Genomic DNA, 26308 nt, shown 5'->3' with positions numbered 1-26308 from the left:
TTGGCAGAAATGGAGTTAGGCAACTAATTTTAATTTTTAAGTGTTGTAAACCCAGTTAACAATACTTTCATATCAACTAGTGCAGAAATAATAACATCAAAGAGAAACTGCTTGTCATCATTTCAGCAAGAAATGAAGTGTATGATTTATCTCTATTTTGTTCTAAATTTATTATTAGCATAGTTCCAATGTTTTCAATACACAGAGAGCTGGGGTAGCATAGAGGCAAAGCAGTTGAGCTTGGTTTCATTTTGGACAGCTCATCGGAGGCATCTGCTAAATGCACATAAAGGCCAACGTTCTCCATCACAGTATATTAGCTAAGAAACAGGAGAGGAGGTTTGGGTTTTTTTTACATTACAGTGCTTCCATGCTTTGTACCGATTTTGATAAGCCATTGGTCCAAGCAAAGAAGGCAATGTTTCATTCTTCAGTTCTTGCACTGCTAGGTATAGGCAAAAAGATTATCCATCTAGATTCTGAAACCATTATTCTACCCAACTAGGAATGCAGGAATGGACTTACTAACTTTGGTGGGGCAAGATATGAAGTAAAGTTGCTGAAAAAGTTACTAAGCTTGAGAAAAATCTACCAGTATGTCAACTTTTATAGCATCATTATTTCTATTTGACAAATTTAAGATAAGAAACATTAATTAGCTTACGCTCTAGTGTATTATGTTAATTAAAAATTCTTCGTTAATTTCATTGAGGGTAATTATATATAAAAACATATAATCTCCAGGCAACAGCCCATAAAATATTTGGTGTATCACAGTTGCTTCATTAACATATCTCTTTCAGTATCATTATTTAACCTCAGTAAAAGAGAGATTTCTTTATTTATATGGCATCTAGGAGCAATCCACAAGTAATAGCTGGAGCATGAAAAGTTCTTCTCTAACCATGCCTGCTGTTGTGGAATTGATTTATTTTTGGGGTAGAGCTCCATTAGGAAAGATAAGTTTTCTAACAAGCTATTTAAAATGCAGTGAACTATTAAAGAATAATCAGGAAAAGAAAGCAAAATTGCTTTGTATGCTTTTATTATTCATTAATCTGCTGAGTAATGGCTAGTACTTTACAATACACTATTAATTCCAAGGGTGTATTAACTACCATAAACATATAACTGATTAAAAAATTGCCTGTTAGTCCAAACAATACTGCTGAGGTCTGGTTGAATCTAAAATAAGATTATATATTTGTAGGAGAAACAAAACCAAGGTTAAGATAAAAAGAAAAGCCAAAATCCCAGCAAAACCTAGTGCTCTGTCAGAAGCCAAATTCCAACTTAAAAAGCAAGATTCCCCTAGACATGCTGTTTCGTTTTGTGTCATTTGTACATGAACCTTGGAAAGCAGGACTGCTACAAAGTGAAATGTTGAATGCATAAAGCCCTCTTTACAGATACAGGCTCTTCCTTAGTGACAGGAATAGGATCTCCACTTGTAAGCCAATTTTTTTGAAAATTACTAAAAGCTGGCACAAGATAAAACATCTCCAGAACTGAAGCTAGCACCTTGCTGGGTAGCTGTCTGCACAGCACATCACCGCATCACCACGGGGACCCTTCGAGTAGTACATGGGAGGAAGTCCATCTGGCCACCTGCTCTGGAGCCTGCAGCCCTGTAAGTGCTGCCATCCCTGATGCAGTGGGAGCTGCAGCTTTTGGAAGACTGGGCAACCTGCCACATGGATGGGTAGATGAGCTGGCATGGAACCAGCAAGTTTCTGGCAAAAGTCTGACAAGCTTGGGCTCCACAAGATTGCCCATTTGAAACATAAAAATGATTGCTATTCATACCAATGCACTAAACAGCTTATATCAGACAGTGCTTTTTGTAAAACTTCATTTTATCCCTCCAAAATACGCACTGAATAGAATTTAGCCGGACAGTTTTTCCTGAAGTTCAGCTAAAAATCACACAATATATGTCTAATTAAAATAAACAAATTAACACTGAAGTAGATCCATATAATCTACCTGGTAAGTCCATGCCATCTATTGCCTGCATAGTGCATTTTGGTGCATTCTAGAAATTCTGCAACTATTTCTAAGAGACACTGCTGAAATATCTCAAGCAATGTATCTGCTTAACTGTGGCACTTCCTCAAGGACGCTATGGCCATGCATGGCCAGGCATTGACTATAAAAAAAAACGTTTCAAATGCTGCCACTCGCCAAAGTTTTTGTTGGCTTCCCTTAGCTAGAACTAGTAAAAAGGATAATGTGATCTCTTGATTTAGCTCAACATGAAGTTGCCTCAACACAGACTTTATCAGTCTCCAAAAGTATTTTAGACAAAGTAGCACATATTAATGTTAATGGAGTTACACTGCTTATTGTATCCAAGCTAGAACCTTCAGCTTGGGTTGTGCAGAGTTTGCTTACATATTTAGAAGAAAAGGAAAACTTACACCACTTCCACTGCTAAACAGCATATTAATAAAGTAATTAAGTAACAACTACTTAGCTCTTGGTGTAGGCAAACTCCAAAGAAGTTTAGTAGCCTGTGTAAAACATTATTTTGGGACTGAAGGTTAAATCCAATTTTCCTTCACACTTTTGTCAGTGCTTTACACTCTGACAAGGTGGCTGGCAAGTCACGACACAAGTACATAGTGCTTTACAGTCTGGAGTTCATGGTAAGGATACTGACAGAGTTGCCCCCTGTGAGTACCTACATTGCACTGCATTTGGTTTTCAACATTCCTCTGCCACCTCCGAGCAAATGTATCCACTTTAGTATCACTTAGTTTGAGGCCTATCACTTGGGAGCAAAATAGCTTTATGCCATGTTGTGTTCTTTCAGCTCTTAAAACTGCTAGAATCAGTTTCTGCTGTTTTGTATACTGTAACTTCTGCTGTTTTGCTGGAGCCTAAAGAAATTTGTTAAGGAAGGTAGGAATCACTGTAGCAAAGAAGGATCCACATCAGGCATTCTGTCCTTCCCCTGCAAGAAAATACCAGCATATATGATACCCTTTTGCAACCTAGAGTTTCTATTGTAGACAGTACAAGATTTCAGAGGAAAAAATAGCTTGCAAAAGACAGTGAAAAACCTTGCCTCAAAGTCTCCATTTTTATATATTCCACAATTTAATTTGTTTGACCAAGGAAGAAGGTGAGGGCCAACTCTTCTTCCCTGATAGCCAGCAGGGGCAATAGATCACAGAGGCAGTCAGTACACATTTTCGTGCACTGTTGTCTCACACGCTCTTGGAGCACCAAGAGAAACTTGCACATTCCTTGTAAGGCTTCCAGTTTGGTGAATCTCATCTGTTTGGCGAATCTCATCTGTTTGGCTCCCTTCCTAATCATGTCTAGCAGCATCCAGCATTGATGCTCATATTGCACTAGAATATAGCAATAATTCTGTAAATGTGGAATGACCCGTATTCGCTGAAGTCAATGACTGCAGCTAGCAAAAGCTATACAATATATAAAGGACTATAACTACAGACCACCTTGTGTAAGTCACAGCCTTTTCTACAGAGAAGGATCCTTTATTTCATGCACTGGTATTAAGCTGAATTTCTTTTTCCGTCTTACATGTCCTTGGTCACTGGCATTTTTCATGAGACAAAACAAATGCTGATTCTCTATGGTCTGCAAGGGAAAACAGCTGCTAGTTACAACAGGGGTTTCAAGAACACTTGGTAAAGCAGTCCTCATAAAAGGTTAAAGCACCTCCAAACTATGTTACATCTGTCAAAGCAGCAGCAAATACAACAAAATGTAGAGTAGATCCAATTTTTAGTGTGTCAGTAGAATCAGACTGCAGTTATTTTTAACTGCCTTGGAAAGCTTAGCAGGCAGATACAGTTAATCCTTTAAAGGATTTGCAGGTATTCATAGCTTAATAAGTAAGCATAGTGGATTAAGCTAATAGAAGGTTGTAGAGAGTCAAAGACAACCTTTATATGCTGTAATTCAACAAATAAAAAGAACAGTTTATTTCATATACTTTTTCCTGACAATCACTCTCAATTGTCTGTATGTGCCAGAATCCCATATTGCTGATAAAAATGTTAAAGCCATTAAACTCAATATATGTGATAACTAAATCAGCAAACAGCAGTGAATGTTTGTTGTCATTTTCCTATTGCCTGACAAACCTTTGGAATAGCAGAACTACATCATGAAGATGAATTAAAAATGCATCTATTTCTGCAATAAGTAAACAATTAAATTAAAATGGTAATATTGCATTTTAGGAAGAAGGGAAAAAAAGATGAGTGGCTTTTATAAGTCAGGCTTTATATGGCTTGTATTCTTCAGAATGAAATATTCACACTATGAAACTCTCAGGATTCACAGGCATAGGCCCAATTGAGAGATTTGGGTTCTTCGGTATATTCGCACATGATGTAGAAAAGTACACATAATAGAACAAAACCAAACAGACAAAAAAACTCCCACAGAAACACCAAACCACAACAGATGACACAAAACTATTAGGCTGAAGAAATCTAAAACTGGCTATGAAAAGCTTCAGGGGATGGTTAAATAATGAATGGGTAATAAAATGCCAGAGGCTATTTAGCATCAGCAAGTGTACTACACATCAAGAGAGAAAGGGAAAATACACATATACATATATACATAGGGTGTTAGTATCACCAGGAAAGAAATCTGAATACACCTGGTGCTTGAAGAAGTAAACAGAAATTTCAGAATTATATAAAAGTTCACAGAGAATAAGCACAAAAGGTCCACATTTGTATACATTCAAGCCCCAGACATATTATGAATACCATATGCAGTTTCAGTCATTCCATTATCAAAAAGGTTATGGTAGAATTAGAAAAAAATATCTGAAGGAGGATATGGTAGAGCTGTATTAAGTCATGAAGTTTATGAAAAAGAGGAGATGGCAACAGTTATCACTATTTTTCATAGTATAAATATTGGAAGGCATGCACTTTTTTGGTAATAATAAACTAATTTTCAGATACTGCAAGGCTCAAACTGCACATGGATCAAAAAATCACGACTTTATGAATCCAGCATTCTGTTCAGCAGGTCAACGGTAACTATTAAACAAGAGTCTCCTAGCCACTGAAGGCTAGAAGTACATGAGGGAAAAATCACATAAGCATGACTGCCTCCATGCATTTTCTTCTGGAAGTATCAACTTACTAAGACAGGATACTAGGTCAGGTGGACTTTTCTGCCTGAATTTAGCAGTTCTCAAGGCTTATGACTAAAATGACTGAAATGTGTAAAAAAAAAAAAAAAAAAAAGGAAAAAAAAAAGAAGCCAAACAATAGACAAGAAATGTGTGCGACCAGGACCTCTCTGGTTCTATCACTGTTATTTAAAAAGAAACAAGACTGAATAAAATTGTTTCATTAACTGTACAGCTGAAGAAGCCCAATTCCCTACGGATTTTTAAGGTGTCTGACTTCCAGAGAACCCACTCCTTTCACCCTTCAACTCTGTTAACTGAAATACATACATATACACACAACAGTTGAAATACATGTACAAAGATATGAGCAGGTTATTACTCCACAAGGTTATAAGTAGGACTCTGCTCTTCCCAGATTATTCAATAGTAGAATTTATTGTTGACTCTGACACTTGAACAGAACTGTGAGACATAGGAACACAGGAATAGAAGGGAACTCCTGAATGATCTGAACACTACAAATGATCCACTCCTTCACTTACAGTCATATCATTTAATCCTTTTCAGAAGCTGACCAAATTCCCTCTTATCAGATGGTAGTCTCAAGGCATCTCTGCCCTGACAGGAAATTCTTTTTGATTTTTAGACTCAGTGTATCACTAGCCAGTCAATGACTTACACTCTTCTACTAACACTCTCCCTCAGTTTAAACAGAGCTTTCTCTCTCTGGTGGTACATTCAGAGAAAGAAATAATACTTTCTGTTAATGTTCATTTTGCCTGGCTAATCGAGTCAAGATCCTTTATAGCACTTCTATCTTACAACATGGTACGCAACGTGAAGAGGTTCAAGCTGACTTGGGAACCCATGCCAGTCTCTGCAGTACACTACAGGCACTCTAGACCTGTATGCCCCTGGTTCCAAGAGCCGTATAAAATCTGTTAGCGCATCCCTTTTAAGACGATGTGCCCTACCACCAAGACAGCCAATCCTCCTCTACATGTATTCAATGCCAAGCTAACACGGCTGTACTAATTCACTTCTGGAAATAGTTTAGTGGTGGTTAGATCAATTATTTCTATACCATACTTCGCTGTGTAGTGTAATTATGCTCCTAATCTCACACTGTAGACTTCTAATCCCATAGATTACCATACTCCTCTCCTCACTGACTCTGTATTGATTTGCCTTTCTGGAAAGCAGAATTTCCATGAAGCAGGCTCCAATTTTTTCATAATATCAAAGTCTATGATAATCTTTGACATGCAAAGTGAAAAGATTTTCGGTGTTTGCACCAACAGCTTTGCTGGAATGCTCAGCCCTACAAGCCAGCACATGACTGAAGCTTAGTGACAACTCCATTATAGTGACATCCCTCATCATTTTGGAAGAAACATCTCCTTAATATAGCAGTGGCAGATAACTGGTATCATCATCACCAAGTTCCTAAGAGATGCCCAAGAAGGGAAAAAATGCAGTTATAACAGTAGGAAATGAAGATTGACAGAACACCTAACAATGGTTCTGCACTTTTTTGGTCCTTTTTTAAGAACAGTCTATCTTAATTTCTCACACATTCCAATCTTTGCTCTATACAATCCAATTTGCTTAGCCAGCCTGGACATTTTCCATTCTTCATGGCTTATCTGGCTCTGTTCCACACTGCAGATCTGTTCCTGCAAGTCACTAACAGACACTGCACAGAAAACAGTCTCAGGAAGTCTACCGTTTATGTGACTGAATGTTCACTGTCATATTGGTTAGTGCTTGTTTTGAATTGAGGAAAGGCAACAGTCTAGGAATGGGAATGAGAGCAATTGCCTGGACAGCAGGCTTTGTCCTGACACAAGAATGAAGGAAAGACCCACAGAAAGATCAATATAAATCTTAACAAAAGGATTTGAGGACAGAAAAGGTAATACAAGGACATAGAAAAAGCTTTCTTACAAAGCAAAGAAAATATGAGAAGCTCCGGGACCCTAACGGCCTAGAGTGGCTTGGTGGTTGAAAGGATGAGGGGCTTTCATATTTTTAGAGTTGAATAAAATGCAGAGAGGAAAAGGGCTGTGAAAGGCACAGTGGATTAGGAGAAAGGACATAGTAAAAAAGCTGATAACACATATTTGCTCCTATGGAAGCAAGGCAAAATATTAAAGTCAAATATGCAGACTATATGTATTTACCACAATATGAAGCCACAAACTTTAAAGCAATTTATACTTCAAGATATATTTTGAAAATATATAACATCTGAAATCAGACTATAGAAAGAGATCTGTATTTGCTTAGCAGAGGAAGCAGAGCAGTGGTTCTTCCTCATTCCCTTTCTGCCATCATGATACATGTCCTGTTGGCACTGTGCCTGGCTTCTGTGCACCTCACATGCTGAAGAAATGAGTAAGAAAGAACAGCCTGCAGAAAGTTTCCATGCTTGACTATCCTTTCACACTCACTTTCTGTTGTTGCAGTACCTCTGGTTTAAGAGACGTTTCACATGATTTAGTTCAAATTAAGAGAAGAATCAGCCCCACAATGTGCCTCACCACCACTGAACCATACATCTATGCAACAAGCCCTTAGCGCTCCTGACCAGCATTTTGAGTGTCTGTCTGAAGGCAAAACAAAGCGATTGGAGATTTCAGATGCAATCTGACTGCAATGTGATGTGAACCAGAGAGATTCTTCAACTGAAGAGCCAGACCAGGGTATACTGCATTAATAAACATCAATACTCATTTCAAAGCCTCAAAGTACCTCACTAAAACACTTCCACTGTATTCTTACAACCAAAGCTCAGCAAGCTTCCACTATAAATCATCATCTTAAAGACAGATGCTACATTGCATTTGCACGTGCAAAGAATTGGGAGGAAAAAAATTCAACCAAACCCAGCAACCCCCAATGAGAAACAGAATGCTGCACAGCTATCAATAAACACTTTTTTGACCAAAAACCAGACAAACAACCCGATCTGTAACTACTTATAAAACATGCATAATGGATGAAATGGGAATCTTTCTTTATTTTCCTTGGTACTTTAAAAACTCAGATGTTCTTGCTGTGAATAAGTTTCATAGCACAATACCCCCCTGAAGTAAGATTTGAACCTTTACTTTGACAAGATTCTTACCAAAGTAATGAGAAATATCAGCCATGAGGTGCAAGATTTTTTTCCTTTATTATGAGTAAATAAATATATATATATAAAACTATTAAAAATCTGGGGCTTTTTTGATTTTTACATAAAAGTCTGAAGCACAAATGCAGATAAAATTAACATTATTTTAAAAGACCAGTTAACCCTCAGGTATATTCATAGACTTGCTCCCATCATATAGGGATTGAGAATTAAACAGAGGCCTATTGACTACTGACTGCAGCTTCAGTGAGCAAAGGTCAGGGAGGAACCTGAGAGGGTGCTGTGAGAGGGACGAAAACGAAGCATCTGTTCCCCTGTGGATTTTTCTCTCCTCCCACACGTTAAAGAGAGGGATGCGTATGAAGTGTGTACAGTGTTTATTTTTAGCCAGCCAGGCGAAGGGCCATGGCCCTGTCCCATTACTCCGTTTATCTCAAGGACAGCTACAAATGCCTGGTGCTGAGATCCAATTTTGTCCACTCACTACTTTTTTAATGTTGCCTTGCAGGTTAAAAATGTGCCTGGGCAATATGTCACTCTAGGCGCAGTTCTGCTAATTGGTTTTGCACATAACACCTCAGTACAACACAAGGATAGATTTCATCAGCACTTAAAGAAAAGCCAACACCCCCCCCCCCCAAACAACTAGGCCTCTTTCCACTCTAAAGAACCTAAAGAATCCTGCTTACTCAATATATTATTTCTTTCAGGTTTGCTTTCAAGTAGGAACTCTTACTGACAGTATTTCCCCCCTCATCACATTAATAACTTGTTTTCCCAAACATCCTAAGATACTGGGAGGCTATTTTAAAACAATTCTCAATATTGCAAATTTTTGTTTATCTTTGTTTGGGCTATATTTTTCTATCAATTTGTAGAGTAGAATGCAGGTTAGTCTTACATTACTTGTTTATACTAACCAAATTCATCCACTTATGCAGTTGTGAGGACAAGGATGATTTTAACAGGCAGTTTTATTGAAAACGACATCATCTTTTCCAGAAAAACTATACACAATTCGCAGAAAGAGAAATATGGAAGAGAATACCCTCCTCCAACATACAAAACAACATATCACTTAGTTATTACCAGTTTCTGGCCTAGTAGTTTAAGGAAGTATGTGTGTGTGTGTACATATATATGTATATACATATCTGAACTCTGTAGACCTTCAATGACTGGAGTTTGAAGAGAAAGATAGAGGGAATCACATTAGTTTGTGTTAATAAATAAAACATACTCCAGAGTTTTTAATTTTTAAGATAGCGAGCTGGAAGTAGAGATGTCTTTTGGCAAGTAGTAAAACCTGTAACAAAATATCTCCCATGAAGAGCTAGGATAAAATGGGAATAGGTCTTAACATCATTAAATCACTGAGATGATAGAAACCTAAACCCAATATATTTAATACAATACTCACATAATTAGAATAGGGTTTTTTTCCAAGGTAAGCCCTCTAGAATGCTTACTTAAGTGGCAGCTAAATGCTTAGTATCAAAGGAGGACTCCAAACTTTGAAACACTACCCCCTTTCAAGGATTTTATAGGTTTGGAAATACCACCCAAGGACTAGTCCTGAGGGAAATGACCAACTAGAAACCAAGTGCTGCAGATGAGACTCTCAGACAACACAACCGAGCAGTTAGGTGGTGGTGTGGCAGCCCCTGCTGAGAAGAGCATGTTTCACATTTACATTAATTATTGCAAGGTAGCCTGAGTACACATTTGCACTTTTGTAGATACTCATTAACTGTCTCTATGAACACTCTCATTTTGCTGACTGGAAAAGGGAAAATATAACCCCCATTTTTAAAAAGGGAAACAAGGAAGACCCAGTCAGTCTCACCCCCAGTACCTGGGCAAGATCACGGAGCAGATACTCCTGGAAACTATGCTAAGTCACAAGGACAATAAGGAGGTGACTGGTGACTGCCAACATGCATTCACAAAGGGCAAATTGTGCCTGACTAGTTTGGTCCCAGTAGGGTCACAGCATTGGAGGATAAGAGAAGAGCAACTGACATCATATACCTGGGCTTGTGCAAAGCATTTGACACTGTCACAACACAACATCCTTATCTCTATAAATACACAGCAAGCACATATTTTTAATCATCAGCCAGACAGTTAAAGAACATCTTAAATTCCATTGATTCCAAGTAAATTTCAGGGTGTACTTAAATACATGCTAAGGTGTTTTGCTGCATCTACTGCAGAATGGTAACAAATTTAGTTTGAAGAAATAAAACATTGTCTCTGAAATGAAACAGTCTTTATCTTCTTCGCAGCAAGCCATAATACTCTGCTTCATAAAATCAGTTAGCCCTGCACATTCTTAAAAATTTACAGTGCAGTATGTAGAAAATAAATGCAGAAGTGCATGCTCTGCAGAGCTTGTATTGCCAACCAGCAAAAAAACCCCCATAACTGGATGAAGACTCAGGTTCAAATGAAGTTCAAATGAAACCCACAAATGCGATATGCAAAACTGGCCATAGCCTAATATTAGTTATGGATTCATCCCATTAGGTCTCCTGAGACATTTTGGTTACTCCTAAGTATTATTCAGTTTATGCTAACAAGTGTCAGCATACAGACTGAAATGTTAAACCTGTGTTGAAGTTGCCCATTTGCAATTTGTGCTGTTGTCATCTGCTCAGCTAAGTCATACAAGATTTTCCATTTCCTGACAGAATAACTTAAGCATTGTAAAGAAGGAAAATAACCAGTAACTCACTTTCAAGATTAAATTTCAGATGATTAGCTGTTGATATTATTAAAAACACTTCCAAAAGTCATTACCACCTTCATGAATGCTTTCTGGATATTGATTGCACAAAAATTCAAATAATGACAAATCACTTTTTCTCTTTTTAAGGTTTACTTTTGTACTTTTTATAAACTACAGCCAAAGGCAACAAAACATCCTGTCGGAAATGTTATGAATTCTGCTTTTTCATTTCTGCCTTTTCAAAGAGATGCTTTCTGCACCACGAACTACTGCTGTGTATTGAGCACTGTGACCTTTATGATTCTGGTTTCAACAGAAGGTCAACACTGCTAAGAAGGCAGTTTTGCCTTCAAGGCAAAACCTCTCTAACAACCCAAAATGGATCTTTTAAATGTAATTGAATATAACAATTCATTTCCATAGGCTTATAACAAAAATGCATTCTAAATTCATAACCAATTTTAGAGTATTTAGCCATTGACAATAAATGCAGAGAAGCTGGCCCATTACTTTTTGGATTTCATACAATGAATTCAGACAAAAGTTTTTATGTGAAAAGACAGCCAACAAGGAGCCCTCTGTTAAGAACAAGCAGAGGGGTACAGAATAATCAAAGCACATCAGAAACTGAAAAGGCACAGAATATGAGAGAAACCAAGAGTCCATTCCAGCAATCACTAGCCAGCTGTGCACAGGAGGTACTGGTCCTTCCTTGGTCAGCATGCCATAGCAAGCTCACAGCTAAACAACCGACTCCAGCTTGGGGTCTGCACTTTACCATCACCCCAAGGCAGCTCACAGAAGGATGTGAATCTTCCTTGTGTTAGTAAATGACATTATTTCACCAATGACATGTCATAGCTTACCATTATTTATGCATATTTAAGCTACTGGCAATACTTTTTCAAGTTAAAACTGTTGCTAACGATCGACAGCTGAAATATCGCAGTTGATGGACCTGATTTGTCATTATCTTCATTTGTCTTTTACAGTCATACCTATTCTGCAAGGGTAACAGTAACTTGGTGCAAGATACTATCAAATCAAAACGGTAATTTTAGGTAAGAAAACATAGTTTAAACTTATAACTTCAAAACTTACAATTTGATAGTCTGGATAAATAGCTAAAGGTCAAATGAGGTATGAGAAAATGAGGCTTTTATGTTTGCTAGGTATCATTAACATCAGTTCCTGTCCACAGCTACCTTTTGGAAAAAGCTGTGTGGAATGTTGTTCCCATATATTCACAAGATCACTTTGCCAGACAGAAAATTATTTCACAGGAAAGGAAAGAATGTCTTATTGATTCCCTCTCCCCTTTTTTATGGTTACTTCATCTTCATTACAGGCTTTTCCTTAATTTCCTCTTCCTATAATGCTGCACAGCTAACTCTATGAATAATTCAATCAAGATACTGTATCAGCATACTGAAGTTGATGAAGACGTGATTTTCTCAATATTTTTGTTTCCATTTTGATTCTTCAGCCTAATCTGAGAGTATGACCACCAAGTATTTCCATTTTCACCTTCTCCTCTGCAGCTCCTGAGACAGAAATAAAATGGAGAGCAGGCAGAATAGGAGGGAGGGATTGCTTCTGGTAAAGGTAGCAAATATACCACACAAGCATCATCAGAACTGTTAGGTGTGACAAGCTGGTAAGTGAATCCGTAGAGAATTTTGACTGTGCACATCTCTTTCAAAGGGACACAGCAAAATCCTCCATTACAAGAGCATGAGACAGCGAAAGCCACCTTAAAAAGACTATAGAGTGAATGGATGTCAGGGAAAGAAGGAGGGCAGAAAGAGAAGAGGTGGTCTGCCTCTGTGAACAATCTTTGGTAGATTTACAATCATATATATATATGTATCTTTCTTTTTTTTTTCCAACTCAACATTAGCCTCTATAAAAGCACAAAAGCAGGAAAACTGCACAATTTTTCTCAACATCAGCATGTTCCCTATTAAGCACAAAGCAACATGCTGCTGTTTTTCCACGTAGCCTTTTATTTTCTACAACTTTCACATTATTATTTACTTAATTATAAATTATTATATACACATTCTAGATTCAAAAAAGTTGTATGGGAATATAATTTATATACCTTAAGTTTATATAATTCACATGGCAACAAAATGATATGGAGTATTAAAATGGTAAGTAACATGAAATAGTTCAACACTCTTGTTATTTTTGGTGCCTTTGGAGTGAGGTGCTAAAAGCTAATTAATTGAATTTTAGAGATTTTTAGAAAGGCTTCACAAAAATCTCAAGACCACACATCAGGATTAATAGCAATCTATTTCTATGATTGCGTTAAAACCAGTGTAATCCTTTTTGATTGAAGAAGGTTGCTAAAGCGTAGACTCTTCAAACTTGTTTCAGTTAAAAAATGTACTACAGAATCTGCTGGGGGTTTAAGTTCAGTTTTTCCTTTCTCTAAGAACTGCAACTTGACCTGCAACTGAGATGACCTAACTGTTTACTGTCGCTGAAATGGCATCCCATCTCGGCTGCTTTCCAAATCCAAATTCCTTCTGTTCTTCCTTCTCTCCTTACTCTCTGGTTGGTTCTGTTCCCCACCCTATACTCTGGCTCTGCCACTCATCAAACCCTTTTCCACAAGCCGATTCAACTCACTAAACTGGAAAAGTTCTTCCACCATGCCAGTAATCAATTTTCTGCTATTACAGTGATTTAAATCAGTTGATCTGACAGTGATAAAACCCAGGGATAACAGAAGAAGGGAGTTCACAGCAGTCCACAAGAAGGCCTTGCAGAGGCATACAGCAAATGCTTTTTTCCTGGTGGCTTTTCAGCAGCATTCCTCTATCTAGTTGAAACTGTTTACTGGATGACACATCTCCACCAAAACTTTGACAGTTTGCTGCAGCTGCTGTCTGTCCGAAACAAAATACTTTGGTCCAATAACTCTGTTATGGACCTGTGCCTCTGTTATGACAAGTATCTGTAATTCAGTATATAGCACCTGGTTTATACCTAGTGAGCTTCACCAAAATTTACTTTCATGACTGGTGACCTACAAATTTCAACACCTGATCTCTACTAAAACAACACATGAAAGGAACATCTTCAGTTTGGGCTGCAAAACAACAGAAAGCCATTGAGAGAAACACATAGATTTAAAAACAATAATAAAAAAATCCTGGTTTAAAATACTACTTTAAAAGCAGTCTTTTCTGAATAAATGTAGGAGCAAGAAAAAAATACTGCAAGTAGGAACTGCTGACATACAGAAGCTGTTAATACTGACACCACCTTTCTGTATATCCAGGGGCTCTGGGAACGCTCCTCCTTTGTTAGAAAGGATGTACACAAGGAAGCATCCCCTGTGTTAGGTTTTTCCTGAACCGAAGGGTTAAAACCCGCCCATGGAGTTTTTAAAGCATTTAAAGGTGCTCATGTGTTACCCTAGCAAACATGTTACCCCTGTAAATTAAGGGAAAAGAGCTGACACGCTTGCTTGCTTGCTTCTTCTAGGACTTCTGGCAAAAATCGAGTTGTGAAAACGATAGCGATTTGACCCATCTTCTCCCAGCTCTAAAACAATACCTGTGAGAGAAGAAGTAACAGGAAGGCCTCTCGGAGAACAGAGGACACCCCTGTCCTCCCCAAAACGCACATCTCACCCGCAGCCGCACTTACTCTCGTGGATGCGAGGTGCCTCCTCTAGGGCTGCAGCTGCCTAGGGAACGGAGGGCACTCTGCCCACAACACCTCACCGCGGCAACCGGCGCAAAGGCGGACGACGACCGCTTCCCCTGGCTCCACCGGGACAGCCCTTCCTGCAGGGCTGGAACTCGTACTGCAGGCAGCCCAAAGGAAAAGCACTCGCTCCCTTTCATTCTATTCTATTCTATTCTATTCTATTCTGCTCTGCTCTTCTCGCCCGGGGCTGCTGGCAAGGACTGACCCGAGCAACCAGCAACCAACACCCACCCGAGCCCAGCCGCAGAGCCCTCAGAGGGGACGGTGCAAGGGGAAGCGCTCGAGCATGGGACTCCGCCCCCCGCCCTCCCAACATCCGGGTTCCTGTCAGCCGCCGCCGCGCCGTCGCCCGCTCTGTGTCTCAGGGAGGCAGCGGGGCAGGGAGGAGGCAGCGAAGATGGCGGCCGCGGTGGGGAGAGCCGGTTCTTTCGGCTCCTCTTCGTCCGGGCTCGGTTCGGTTGCCGGCTTTTCTTCCTCTTCGTCAGCCACTACGGCCACGAACAACAACAACAGTGCGGAGCTGCGGGCAGGCGGCGATGAGGACGATGGGCAGAACCTCTGGTAACCTCCCACCCCGCGGTCGGGCGGCTGGCTTTGCGGCCGTCGGTGCGGCTCCTTGCTCTCCGGGGGAGGTGGGGTGGTTCATCCCCCCCGCTGGCGCTCGGCCCTTCTCAGTCACTGAGCCGAGGGGCAGGAGGGGCTCCTCCCCTTGGTGGTGGCAGCTCCTGCCGTGCCCACCCCGGAGGTGGTGGGGTGGGAACCCCCGGCAGCGCCCTCTTAAGCGTTGTCTTCTCTCCGCGCCAGGTCGTGCATCCTCAGTGAGGTGTCCACGCGGTCCCGCTCTAAGCTGCCTTCGGGGAAGAACGTCCTCCTGCTCGGTGAGGAAAGCATCCTGATTCCTTCCCTGCCGCACGCTGGCCTGCGCCCTCACCCGCTCTTGAGCGTCTGGGGCTTCTGTTTAGTGCTCGAAGGGGGGTGGTGTCTGGGCTGTGATGGTGGAAAGGTGCTGGCTTAACCCTCTCGCTTCTTCCCTTGTATGTTTTTCCTTCATTTTGAATATCCAGTATCCAGAGATGCTTTAGATACCCGCCTCGTCGTAGGTGCCTCGCCATAATACCCTTACTATCCTCCCCCCACCCTAGCTCCTTAGGTAGACATGGCTTGGAAGGCTGGTTTCTATTGTCTTTCTCCCGTGATGAGTGTTGAGTTCCGGGACCTGTTACGAGACCTCCCCCGTTCGTGCAGCTAGTGCTGCTTGTTGGTCCTTATGGTGTGTCATGCAGACACAAAAATCGCTTCCGTGGCCCCAGCGGTGTCAATGACGGATGCTGCCTGTTGGCCGATGGGCGGAGTAGGCTGTATGGGCGTGTTGGCTGTGTCCTGCCCACACGCACCGAACTTGTCAGCAGCAATGTCATCAGGAAGTTGTGCGACGGGAGCAGCAGCGGCAGTGTTTGGCTTCTGGCTTTTATTGTGTTCTCTTACCTCTACCCAGTTTAGTGCAACCTCGCGTTTGGCAGGGTTAGGAGTAACAGAATGCGACTTTGGTAGGGCAATAATGAGAGACACAGCTATTTTTCAGTGTTGAGAGGGAAAGAGGAGAAAGGCTTATGTCAAGCAAAATCAGAAACTTTGTGGGGGAGGGGGAGAAATGGATGCTTCCAAGTATATGCGTGTTAATTGCTATTACATATATGTCTGAAAGACTAGTAAACAATACTACCAGTAGACAATTCAGTGAATCTGAGTGGATGGTTTTGTCAGCTAGCTGCTTCTTCCTTCCTTGGCCAACCTCCCTGTCCCCAGCAAGAGTTATGAATTGTTAGTATCTGGAAACCTGGTTAAAACCCAGTATTAATGTGGACCCTATGCACACTATGATTCTGTGTAGTCGTGTGGTTTGTACTCTTTTGAGGTTTTTCAAGTTAGGTGCTTTCCTCCATAATCCTAAAGCAATCACTGTGACTTTTTTCATCCAGTTTTGATAAGCTGAGTGACTTAAAACTGACCATGATGAAGAAGACTATACAAGGGTGGTGGGATGGTTTAGTGAATCTGTTACAGGACTTGCTAGCCTTTAATTTGCTGGCCTTTATGCTACATGATTAAGTAGGATGTTGAGATTGGAAGTTCTGTTGGTATTAAAGAAAGGAAAGATTTCATAATCATTGACAGCTTTTATGTGATCATTTTGAAATTAACTTGGATGATTGTCCTTGTTGAAGTTGGAAGATTCTTCTTAAAACTGATAACCTTGACAAGAAGAGTACAATCTTGTTCTTTCTCTCTCTGTAGTCAGGCAATCCTTAGTACTCAGTAACTTGAGACCATGCTTCCTTTAGAACTAGAGGAGGCACAGACCATAGAATACTTCTAAATGCTCATTTAGTTTGCGATGTTTAATTTGTTCTATAGAAAATTTCTTTTTACCTGTTTATATAGAGCTTATAGAATTATTTCCTTTAATGCTTTTATTTTTCTTTTTTGACTGATGCATTTTTTTAAAAAGACTGGCAGATTTGTAGAAGAAATTCTAGTTCTTTCTCAGGAATCATGTTTTTTAGAAGGCCACAGTCCAAGGGAGAAAAAACAGTTTGTCATGTGTTTAGTGGAAAAAACATAAGATATGAGGACTGGCCAGTAAGGACCATGGCCATGTTCTTTGTGAAGATACCTAATCCATGTGTTACACTTTGTTGCTTACTTGCAAGTCCTGATGCTGTTCCTGAAGCACACTGGCACAGGAAGATGAGAGCTCTTACATATTCTGTGTTGGACAGATTCAGTATGTGAAGTTTTGTCTCTTCAGGCTCTTGAGCTGTGTGTTTGCAACTTTTGTTACCTCACATTTCTGCTGTTTCTAAGCCCTGTTCCTTTAGTTTTGTGCTAGCTTTTGTTATTAACATAGAACACTTCTTGCCATGACTATTTTTAGTTTCATTGTTCTTGGAATACTTTTAAGCAGGAGTTGTAAAGCTGGCCAGGGGCTTGATGGTTTTCACTGGTTTTGTGGTAGGCAAACATTTGCAGTATAAACTGTTATATTGGTCAAACTTCCTAGCTGAAACATGAGATGTAGTGATAAATGAGTGCTGATTTTCAATACAAACTGCATTAAACAGAGAAAATCCTCTAGGCCTTCAACACACCTCACCACACCCCCTGCCCAAAACCAAACCCCACAGAAAGACCAACCAGAAAAACCCATCAGTTGTAGTTCTTTTTTTTTGCTAGGACAAGTTTTCTAATTTGCCTACAGAATTTATATTTTTCAAACCCTTCATGTACTCGTATGCCCAGTTGTTCGGGAACCTGGCTGTGTCTGGCATGCTAATTCTGTTATTTCAGTCTTTATTTTGTGGCTATGTTAACATCGCATTTTTAAGAACCTGGTGTCGTGGTTTAAGCCCAGCCTGTAACTCAGCTGCGCAGCCGTACGCTCACTCCCCGCCCTCCCCTTCCTCCCCCAGCTCCCCAGAGAGCTGAACCCAGGACTCCTGAAAAGCAATTCAAGACATCACAGAAATAACTGAAGGAAACTGGAATGCCAAATGTTAATCTCTAGATATGGCACATAGTTTTGTGAAGTGAAGGTTAATGTCTAATTCTGGTAATTCTCTGCTCAAAATCAGCCCCCCCCTCCCCCCCCGCTTAATTAACTTACAGTTCTTCTTCTCCAAATTGTTTCACTTACAGATATTTCTTCAATACTATTTTTGTATGAAGACTTTAAACTTTGATTGGCACCACGTGTAGCATAAAAGGATTTTTCTGTTCTTGTATGAACAGATAATAGAAATGCAAGCTTTCTTAACTTTTCTGTAAGGCAGGGATGCTCTGATTCCTAGGTAGCTCTTCACAGTGACCATGGCTACCTCATTTAGTAAACTATTCCAGCAGAAAATGTAAGATGTCCCCGCTTTCTTAAGGAAATAAGGTGCTCTCAGTAACATTTCTAGCTGTTTTTTACAGATAGCCAAAGGAGTGTGGCTTTCTTCTTGTTCCTGGGTTGGGTTTGGTTTTCTCTTTTTTTTTCTCTCCTGGACTGTCTCCTCTTCTCACTTATGTAACAAAGGTAGCTGATCAGAGGAGATGCTTTTTGCTGAGCTTCATGAGAAAACTGAGGCTTTTAACTGGAACCTCTCTTGTTCATTCCCTTGCTGATGTATCTGAACCAGCAAGTAGAATAGAGGGAGCAGCTAAAAAGTCATCATTGCAGGTTATGGTTGGAATCCATCATGCTTGGAGGCTTGGATGCAGGGGCTTGTGCTACTCACTTATGCAGTAAACTGCAGCATGCATTCAAGCAGTGATGGTCAAAGTCATTCCAGGCTGCACAAGAAAACAGGCTCCCAGCCTGCATGTGAACTGAGTAGTTGCTTTCTATCTGGCTCTGTATTTCATCCACTCCTTTCTCTGAAACATAGTAGATTCTTGGCCTGCAATTCTAATGATGTCAAACCATGTGGTAACATGTATACCTGACTGCAAGTGTCTGTATTGCACACTTACGCTTCTACTGAATCACCAGCATTTTGGTTTTATTCATGCATTTTACCCCACTTGATGACAAAGGCTTTGAGTTTAGAGGGCAGTGAGCATTCAACTGCCTTGTGTCCATGTTTTCTCTTTACCCCAGACATCTCAGTCTTCAGGGCAAGGCCTGTTTGTTTGAATCTTTGAGCTCTGCTCCTGTCCAGTGGCTGTCAGGATGCCTGAGAAGAAGTTTCCACAATTTACAGCTAATTTACAGATACACTTTTCTATGTGTACATGTATTGAGAATGGCTGTTACTGTAGAAAGTGGTGCATCTTGAAGAGCAGTTCTAGCTTGCTGCTTTCTTTTAGTGGACGCATGCAATATAGTGAACTTCAAAATTAAGTTCTGATACACCATGAGAGTACATACAATCAATATAAAAGCTGCTTGCTTAAATTTGTACTCAACACTAGGAAAAGTAATTTTCCTCTTTATTTTTTCCAGTTCATATGGCTGAAAGTTTTGCTGTGATTATTTAGTCATTACAGCTGATGGTACTCTCCGTATTGTTCATCCCAAATTACAGTCTGTTGATACTGTCCATATTGTTCATCCCAAATGTTCCTTAATTCTCTAGTACTGCAGAAGTTGTCAGATTCTTTTCCTCTTCTTGCTACTTCTTCACCTTCTACAGGCTATGAAAGGCTTCCAAATATAGCCAAATTCTGTTTCAATCAGCAGAGTTATGCTGCAAAAGTGTCAATTGTTTTGATGGGGCATTGACCTAGATAAAATTCTAATTGCTTGTTTTGCAGTTCTGTTTTTTTAGAACTAAGTAGTACTTCTTCATAATATCCTTCATGCTGGAATACCTTTCAAAAAAGCCAGAGTTGCATGGATGTTGTGTAGTAAAACTGACTTAGAACAATTATCGAATTGCATTTACTTTAATTTGCATCTGCTTTGCCAGAAGTGCTGCTGATTACTGGGTATATCTCTGAAATAGCTCCAAAGGTGAGAAATAGTGAAAGGAGTTGTGCTTCTGTGTCTTCCAGTCAGGTTAGTGGCAGAAGTACCAATAAAGATGTCCCTTTAATAGCAATACAGGACTATTCTGTTTGGTAGCAAACCTGGACAAAATACACGGGATCATTTACTGCTGTGTAAAAAGAAAAGGCTTGCATTAGAGATGTATGCTGTTCATATTCTCTGCAGCATTTGGGTTTCTCCAAGCGTAAGTAACACTGTTACTTACTTACTTACTTACTGTTTTTACAGTCAGACTGTGTATTCTTGTGGTGCAGGACTTGACAAAAGGCATGCTGGAACAGTTGTTTTCAATCTGCTTTCTATCATGTTGTAATGCAGAAGGGCAATTAAAATGCTCTTCGGAAAAGTTATTTCATCTTTCAGTGCCACAAAGGTACCAAATAAATCACATGTGAGGGCAAAGACTTGTCTGGTGGAGTAAAACAAACTTAGAGGAGGAGAAGTTTTTTTTGTCCAATGAGTAAATCATAATTTAATGACAAGTTATTTGAGGATTTAATATGACCTTCTCCTTGTGAACTTCCATGTTGTTTGGAGGGATTCTGGAGAAGAATCACATCAGCTAAATTAATTTTGTTCTTCAGTTCTCTGAAAGCAAACTTAATTTGGCTTACTGCAAAAGGCAGTCTTCAATTAGTGTAGTATGTGTAAACAAGTCTCTTCCACTAATGTGTGGCTGAGTAGAGGGTTATTAACTTCCCACAAGTTATTAACTTGTTATTAATCACAGTTATTAACTTGGAAGAAGTATTTTATATTGAAAATAACTGTAGTACCTATGCATTTGGATCTGGTAGGAAGAAGGCTGTTACATTTCCACTCTACTGCATTAGGATTCAGACATTCCACATGGTGTAGAATAGAGACTGCTCCGTGATTCTGAGAAGGCACAATTATGTCTGTCCTGGAGGTAACACAATGATTACTTTCATATACAGACTTCTTTGAGAAGTAAGAAATGTCTTGGTTTAAGACAAGTGAAAATCTACTTGTTTTCATTTTCCAAAGTGAAAGAAATACGGAAATAGCATGAGTAGTAAATATTCTTAATTTTAAAATGTTCAGTTGGAAGTTTAGCAAAGTTCTGTAACAGATAGCCTAACTTCTCTCTAATGTAATAATTTATGGTTGAACAGTTCAAGTAGTAGTTCATAGATAAGGGTCTGCTTGCCTGCATTCACAGAAGGCAATTCATCCACCTCATTGCACCTTCCCATCTATGGGCGCCCGTTTTGCTAGATTCGGTATTGTAGCAGAACATTCAGTGATACTCCATTTTCTGGCTCAATAAACATACTTTTCTGCCTGGAGTAGTGAGAAGGGAGGAGGCTGGGCAGGCTTTTGTATTATGGCTTCAGATATCTTTGAGGGCAGCAACAAGAAGGATGTCATCAAACTCTGTTTTGTATAGAGAGCAGCACCTTGGACAGAGAAGCTTTGACAAGCACTGCCCCAGACTTGAGCTCCTCAGAGAGGTGAAGTGTAGCAGCATGAGGATAACAATGAAACAGCTTTTTTTCAGTCAAGTATAAGACTTTCCATTTTGTTAACAAGATGGTGAAATACTGTGTGTAAGCAGATTGGTTTGGCTTTGTTTCAGCTGCTTCCTAGTCTGGCTTTTCTGCAAAATTTAATCTGTTGTCCCTCTTTTACTTGTCTTCAGCTTTGTTGTGATGTAGCAAGCAGTGCTACACATCTGTTTCCTCACTGTAGTATTAATTTGTGAGTGCAGTTTAATGTAATGAGGAATTTTAGTTCTTTAGAATTTACTCTGGAAGAGGAGGACCTTGTATGTTACTTGCAAAGGAAGCATTCAAAATCTTAAATGTGCATCAATCTACTTGATTTTTATTCTACTTTGCTATTCTGTATTTAGAACCATGTGTAAGAAATGCTTTGCTCTGTAAGCTTATGTACAGAAGTCAATTGTTAATTTGATTGTCACGCAGTTAGAAATACAGAAGCAGCTAAAGGATTTTCCATCAGTTTTGGAGGAAAGAGGAGGAGGATGATAACTCTGAAGGTGCTTGAGGCTCTGTTACATATTGCTTCAGTAGCACTTAAAAATAATTCTGTTCCATAATTTTAACATGCAATGATGTTCAAATCTGGGGAATATGAATCACAGAATCGTTAGGGTTAGAAGAGATCTCTGGAGATCATCTAGTTCAACCCCCCTGCCAAGACAGGGCCACCCAGAACAGGGGCACACTGCCAACTCATAGTCAACTTGTCATCAACCAATACTCCCAGCTCCTTCTCAGCTGAACTGCTCTCTAGTAGGTCAGCCCCAAATCTGTACTGGTACTTGGGGTTCTTTGCTCCCTAGGTGCAGTACCTTACACTTGCCCTTGTTGAATCTCATTAGGTTTCTCTCTGCCCAGTTCTCCAGCCTATCAAGGTCCTGCTGAATGGCAGCACAGCCTTCAGGTGTATCAGCTGTAACAAGGATACCAATACATTTGCAGCTGTCACAATTTCAAATACTGTCTGCAACACACTAAAAATGGAAAGTAGAGGTGGATGGAACCTCAAGTCTGTGCAAGTTCTCTCAGCCAAGGCAGTCATCTTTTCCTAATATTTTGAGAATTGTGTGGGCAAAAAGGAGGAAATCCTTATGTTGTGTAGGATGGTCCTGGTTTTACTTTCTGACAGCTTTTTCCAGAATATTGACTCTAACATGGCTTACATTTGTTGAGAACTCTGGATCTGTGGAACAGGGCATGTTTGGTTAGGCAGCTGTTTTGCACCTGTTGGAAGTGAACTGTTCTATTTGTATATTAACTCATTTATGCATTGCTAATTTGTTTTGGACCACTTGTTGGTATTGCTTCTGACCCTTTTCTCCACAGATCTCTTGGTTTATCTTACATCATCTACAGGCCACACTATTATTCTCCTATACCTGAACAATTAATGAAAGTAGTACCAATCCTTTCAAATATCAGTGATTTGTCATTCTGGCTTTCTAGTGAATGATGAGTATTGCTTTTGACATGCAGTAACTTGTATTAACTGACAGTTATGTCTGTCAGTGATCCACCTACCTGTTCTTGGTGGATATTGAAATGGGTGGATATTTGCTGAGGAGAAGGCAGAAAAGAATCTTCTTCACTGAACAGATTAAATGTAAGTAATTCTGTGATGGGTGGCTGAAATGACTACTGTGTGTGCATGTGTCCAAAGGTACTAATTTTATGTCAAATCAACTTCTCTTATGCTGTATTGATAACTTCTTTCTTTGTAGGATCTGAACATAATTACTGGAAAACTTGAGGAGGGAAAATAAAATTCCAGCTCTCAATTTACCATAAGACATTAACTTAACAGTATTGAACTTCAGTTCACTTCAGGCATTTAGAAATGCTGGGCTGGGGAGGAAATCACACTACACAACCGTGATATGTAAGGGCCTTGTGGGATATTAGCATGAACACTTCCAAACAATCAAGTTGCACATATATTAGCATTAGTTTGATTAAGTTTGATTTAGACTGCTAAAGTGTATCTTTTGTTATGTTTATGACTTTTCATAACCACAGATGTTTCTAAAACCCTTAAGTTGTAGCCACTTTTGTAAAGAACTGGCAGATGTACTTCACAGAAGATGCTAACCTTTCCCAGCACAAACAGTTGTAATCTTTATTGCCACCTGTGTGAAACAGACTGATATGCAAGAGAAGTCAGCTGTTCTGAGAAACTAGGAAAGCTGTTAAGTGCAGCCCCTCTTTAAAAGGAATAACAAATTTAGTTTTGTCTTACCTTTTGAGCTTTCTGCTGGCACAAATTAACTGAAGCTGTCTGTTTAAAAAGGTAAAATAACACAATGAATCACACAGAAATTGTTGGCAAAAGTAATGGCAACTTCAGCAGCACAACATGTCAGTGCAGCAGCTCTTAATAAAGTCTCCCAGTTATTCATAGATGGCAAATTTAAGAAGCTTGAATAAGTACTTGGGTGAGGGCAGAGGAGGAATTGTAATTCATCTCGTGATGAAGCTTGAACTCTTCACTGCTTGGGCAGAATTGTTATTTAAGAGAAGAGTTTGATGTACAAGTAGAAAATAGCCGTGCTTTCCAAAGCTTATTTAAAACTAGCTATAGCTGTTTACTTAAGTGTGTGTTGATTTAGTATAGTTAAGGAACTACCAAACAAACTCTTAAATGTTGAAAAAGTTAGACTGATACAACTTCATTTGTCACTTAAGTTCTCTGTACTTAACCAGATTGTAACCTTCAGTTCTGGTCTTGTTTTTTCTTTCTCTCTTTTATTATTTTTTAATTTATTTATTAAATTTTTTAAAAACTGAAGGGGCAAAAAAACCCTTTTCATTCCATCGAGTAAAATCCTCTGGGCTTCCTAGAGTAAATGGTCTTATGCTTTCTGGCAGCTTCTACACTATTAGTGAAATCTGAAAATAAGGCTGAACTCTAAACTGAAGACTTCACATGGTAATCTTGGGAAAGATATGTTGAGTAAATTCAAAATCAGTCCATGACAGTATCATTATTCTGCTCTCTTCTGTGCTTGTGTCTGTAGTCTTTTTAACGTAGACATAATGTTGTCTACAAGAGCACAATCAGTTTTCTTTAAAGGGAAACCTTCAAGGACAGTAATTTCCACCGCTAACTGTAATGAACTCTTCTCTTTGTTACGTAGTTAAAAGCAAGTGTTTATACTCCCCTGGGCAGGAGGGACTTCAGAAAAAATACTCTGTTTGGCATAAAACTGATAAGGTGCTTCTAACTTGTGTGTGAGTTCCAAGGATTTTCTAGTGTCTAACTGTTATGTACCCATCATACTGCCAAATTCAAGTAGCAGTACCCCTCTTAATGTCCAAATTCAGCTTGGTTACTCTTTCAAACTGGAAAAACTGCATGCAAAGTTAGAAATAGAAGTTTTTCAAGAAGAGTCTCTGGCAATAGCTGAGGTGTTCACACTGTGCAAACGCTATGAGGTTTAATGGTTATCCCAGCTCCCATTGAAGGAGTGAATGGACTCAGATTGCAGGCTTGTCACTGCGTGTGGACCTAATCACACATGTACTGTAAGGCAGCAGGCTTACTGTTTGTCACCACTTTGTAAGATTTCTTTAGACCTGTAACAGAGAAAAGACTCAAAGAAATCAGCCCATAAAAGTTAAGGAAACAGATTTGCCTTGCTCAGCCTGATGGCATGTGCTGTTTGATAGGAGAGAGTTCCAAATAATACTTTTCTGATTGCAAGATGAGCTTACTGTGGCATAAACTCTACTTTAGAAAGACTTTTTTACCACTTTGGTTGCAACTGAAAGGCTGTAATTGTTTGTGGTATTTTAACTACTCCTTAAGGTATCTGTTTAAATATACATATAAGAGCCTAATTCAGATATGATAGTTAGTGGCAAAATTGTCTTGATCAGTAATTAGAAGATTTGAAGCTTAGGCATGTGCTCTGAGCAGATGGCTGAGCTGGGCAAAGCCCACTATATTTCAAAGCTTTAATGAGCTCAGCTCTTAGTATATGGTTTCCTTCTTGCCTCAGGTGGTTTTTAATATGTAACTGTGAGTAAAGATTGAGTGGCATCTAACTTCTGTCTCTCCAGGTGAAGATGGAGCAGGTAAAACTAGCTTAATAGGAAAAATTCAAGGAATAGAGGAATACAAAAAAGGAAGAGGAATGGAGTATTTGTACTTAAATGTGCATGATGAAGATCGAGATGGTAAGTTTTTATTTCTAATAATATCTTAAACCAATTTGAAAGAAAAATCAGGAGTGTAATATTTGGAATGACAGTGGGATGGTTTTCTTTCCATATAAGTTGCAGGAGTCCAGCTTAGGTCACAAGTAATTTGTATCCTGAGGAAGTTTCTTAGTGTAATTCCTTTAGTATATACCATGAAGCAGTCAAAAGAAAAGGCTGGGGAAAAAAATAAGAGCAGGGAAGCAGTGATAGATGGATATTCCTCAGCCCTAGAGGAAAAGGTGCTCTTACCTTGCTTGTCAAATACTGTAGCAAGTATTTTTCTCTTTTTGAATATACAGAGAAGCTTTTTGTCTTG

The 26308-nt window shown here is 39.5% G+C and overlaps 1 protein-coding gene and 1 long non-coding RNA gene across 2 annotated transcripts in view; one reads left to right on the top strand and one right to left on the bottom strand.

Annotated features, from left to right (window-relative positions):
- Positions 1-10364: 10364 nt before the first annotated feature.
- Positions 10365-14905, bottom strand: LOC136007821 (uncharacterized). Its single transcript, XR_010609869.1, has 2 exons — positions 14674-14905; positions 10365-14580 (listed from the first exon to the last, which is right to left on the bottom strand). It is a non-coding gene; the product is annotated as an uncharacterized LOC136007821 (long non-coding RNA).
- Positions 14906-15007: 102 nt separating this feature from the next.
- The window catches only part of DYNC1LI1 (dynein cytoplasmic 1 light intermediate chain 1), a 25531-nt gene continuing 14230 nt past the window's right edge, over positions 15008-26308 (top strand). The window contains exons 1-3 of the mRNA XM_065666174.1: positions 15008-15297; positions 15541-15614; positions 25852-25968. Coding sequence (XP_065522246.1) covers positions 15023-15297; positions 15541-15614; positions 25852-25968 — 466 coding nt within the window. The 5' untranslated portion in view covers positions 15008-15022. The remainder of the gene's footprint in view (positions 15298-15540; positions 15615-25851; positions 25969-26308) is intronic.

Source organism: Lathamus discolor, chromosome 2 (assembly GCF_037157495.1).
Source record: "Lathamus discolor isolate bLatDis1 chromosome 2, bLatDis1.hap1, whole genome shotgun sequence".
NCBI lineage: Eukaryota > Metazoa > Chordata > Aves > Psittaciformes > Psittacidae > Lathamus > Lathamus discolor.
Note: the sequence above shows the minus strand (reverse complement) of the source record. Positions and strands in the feature narration are given on the sequence as shown.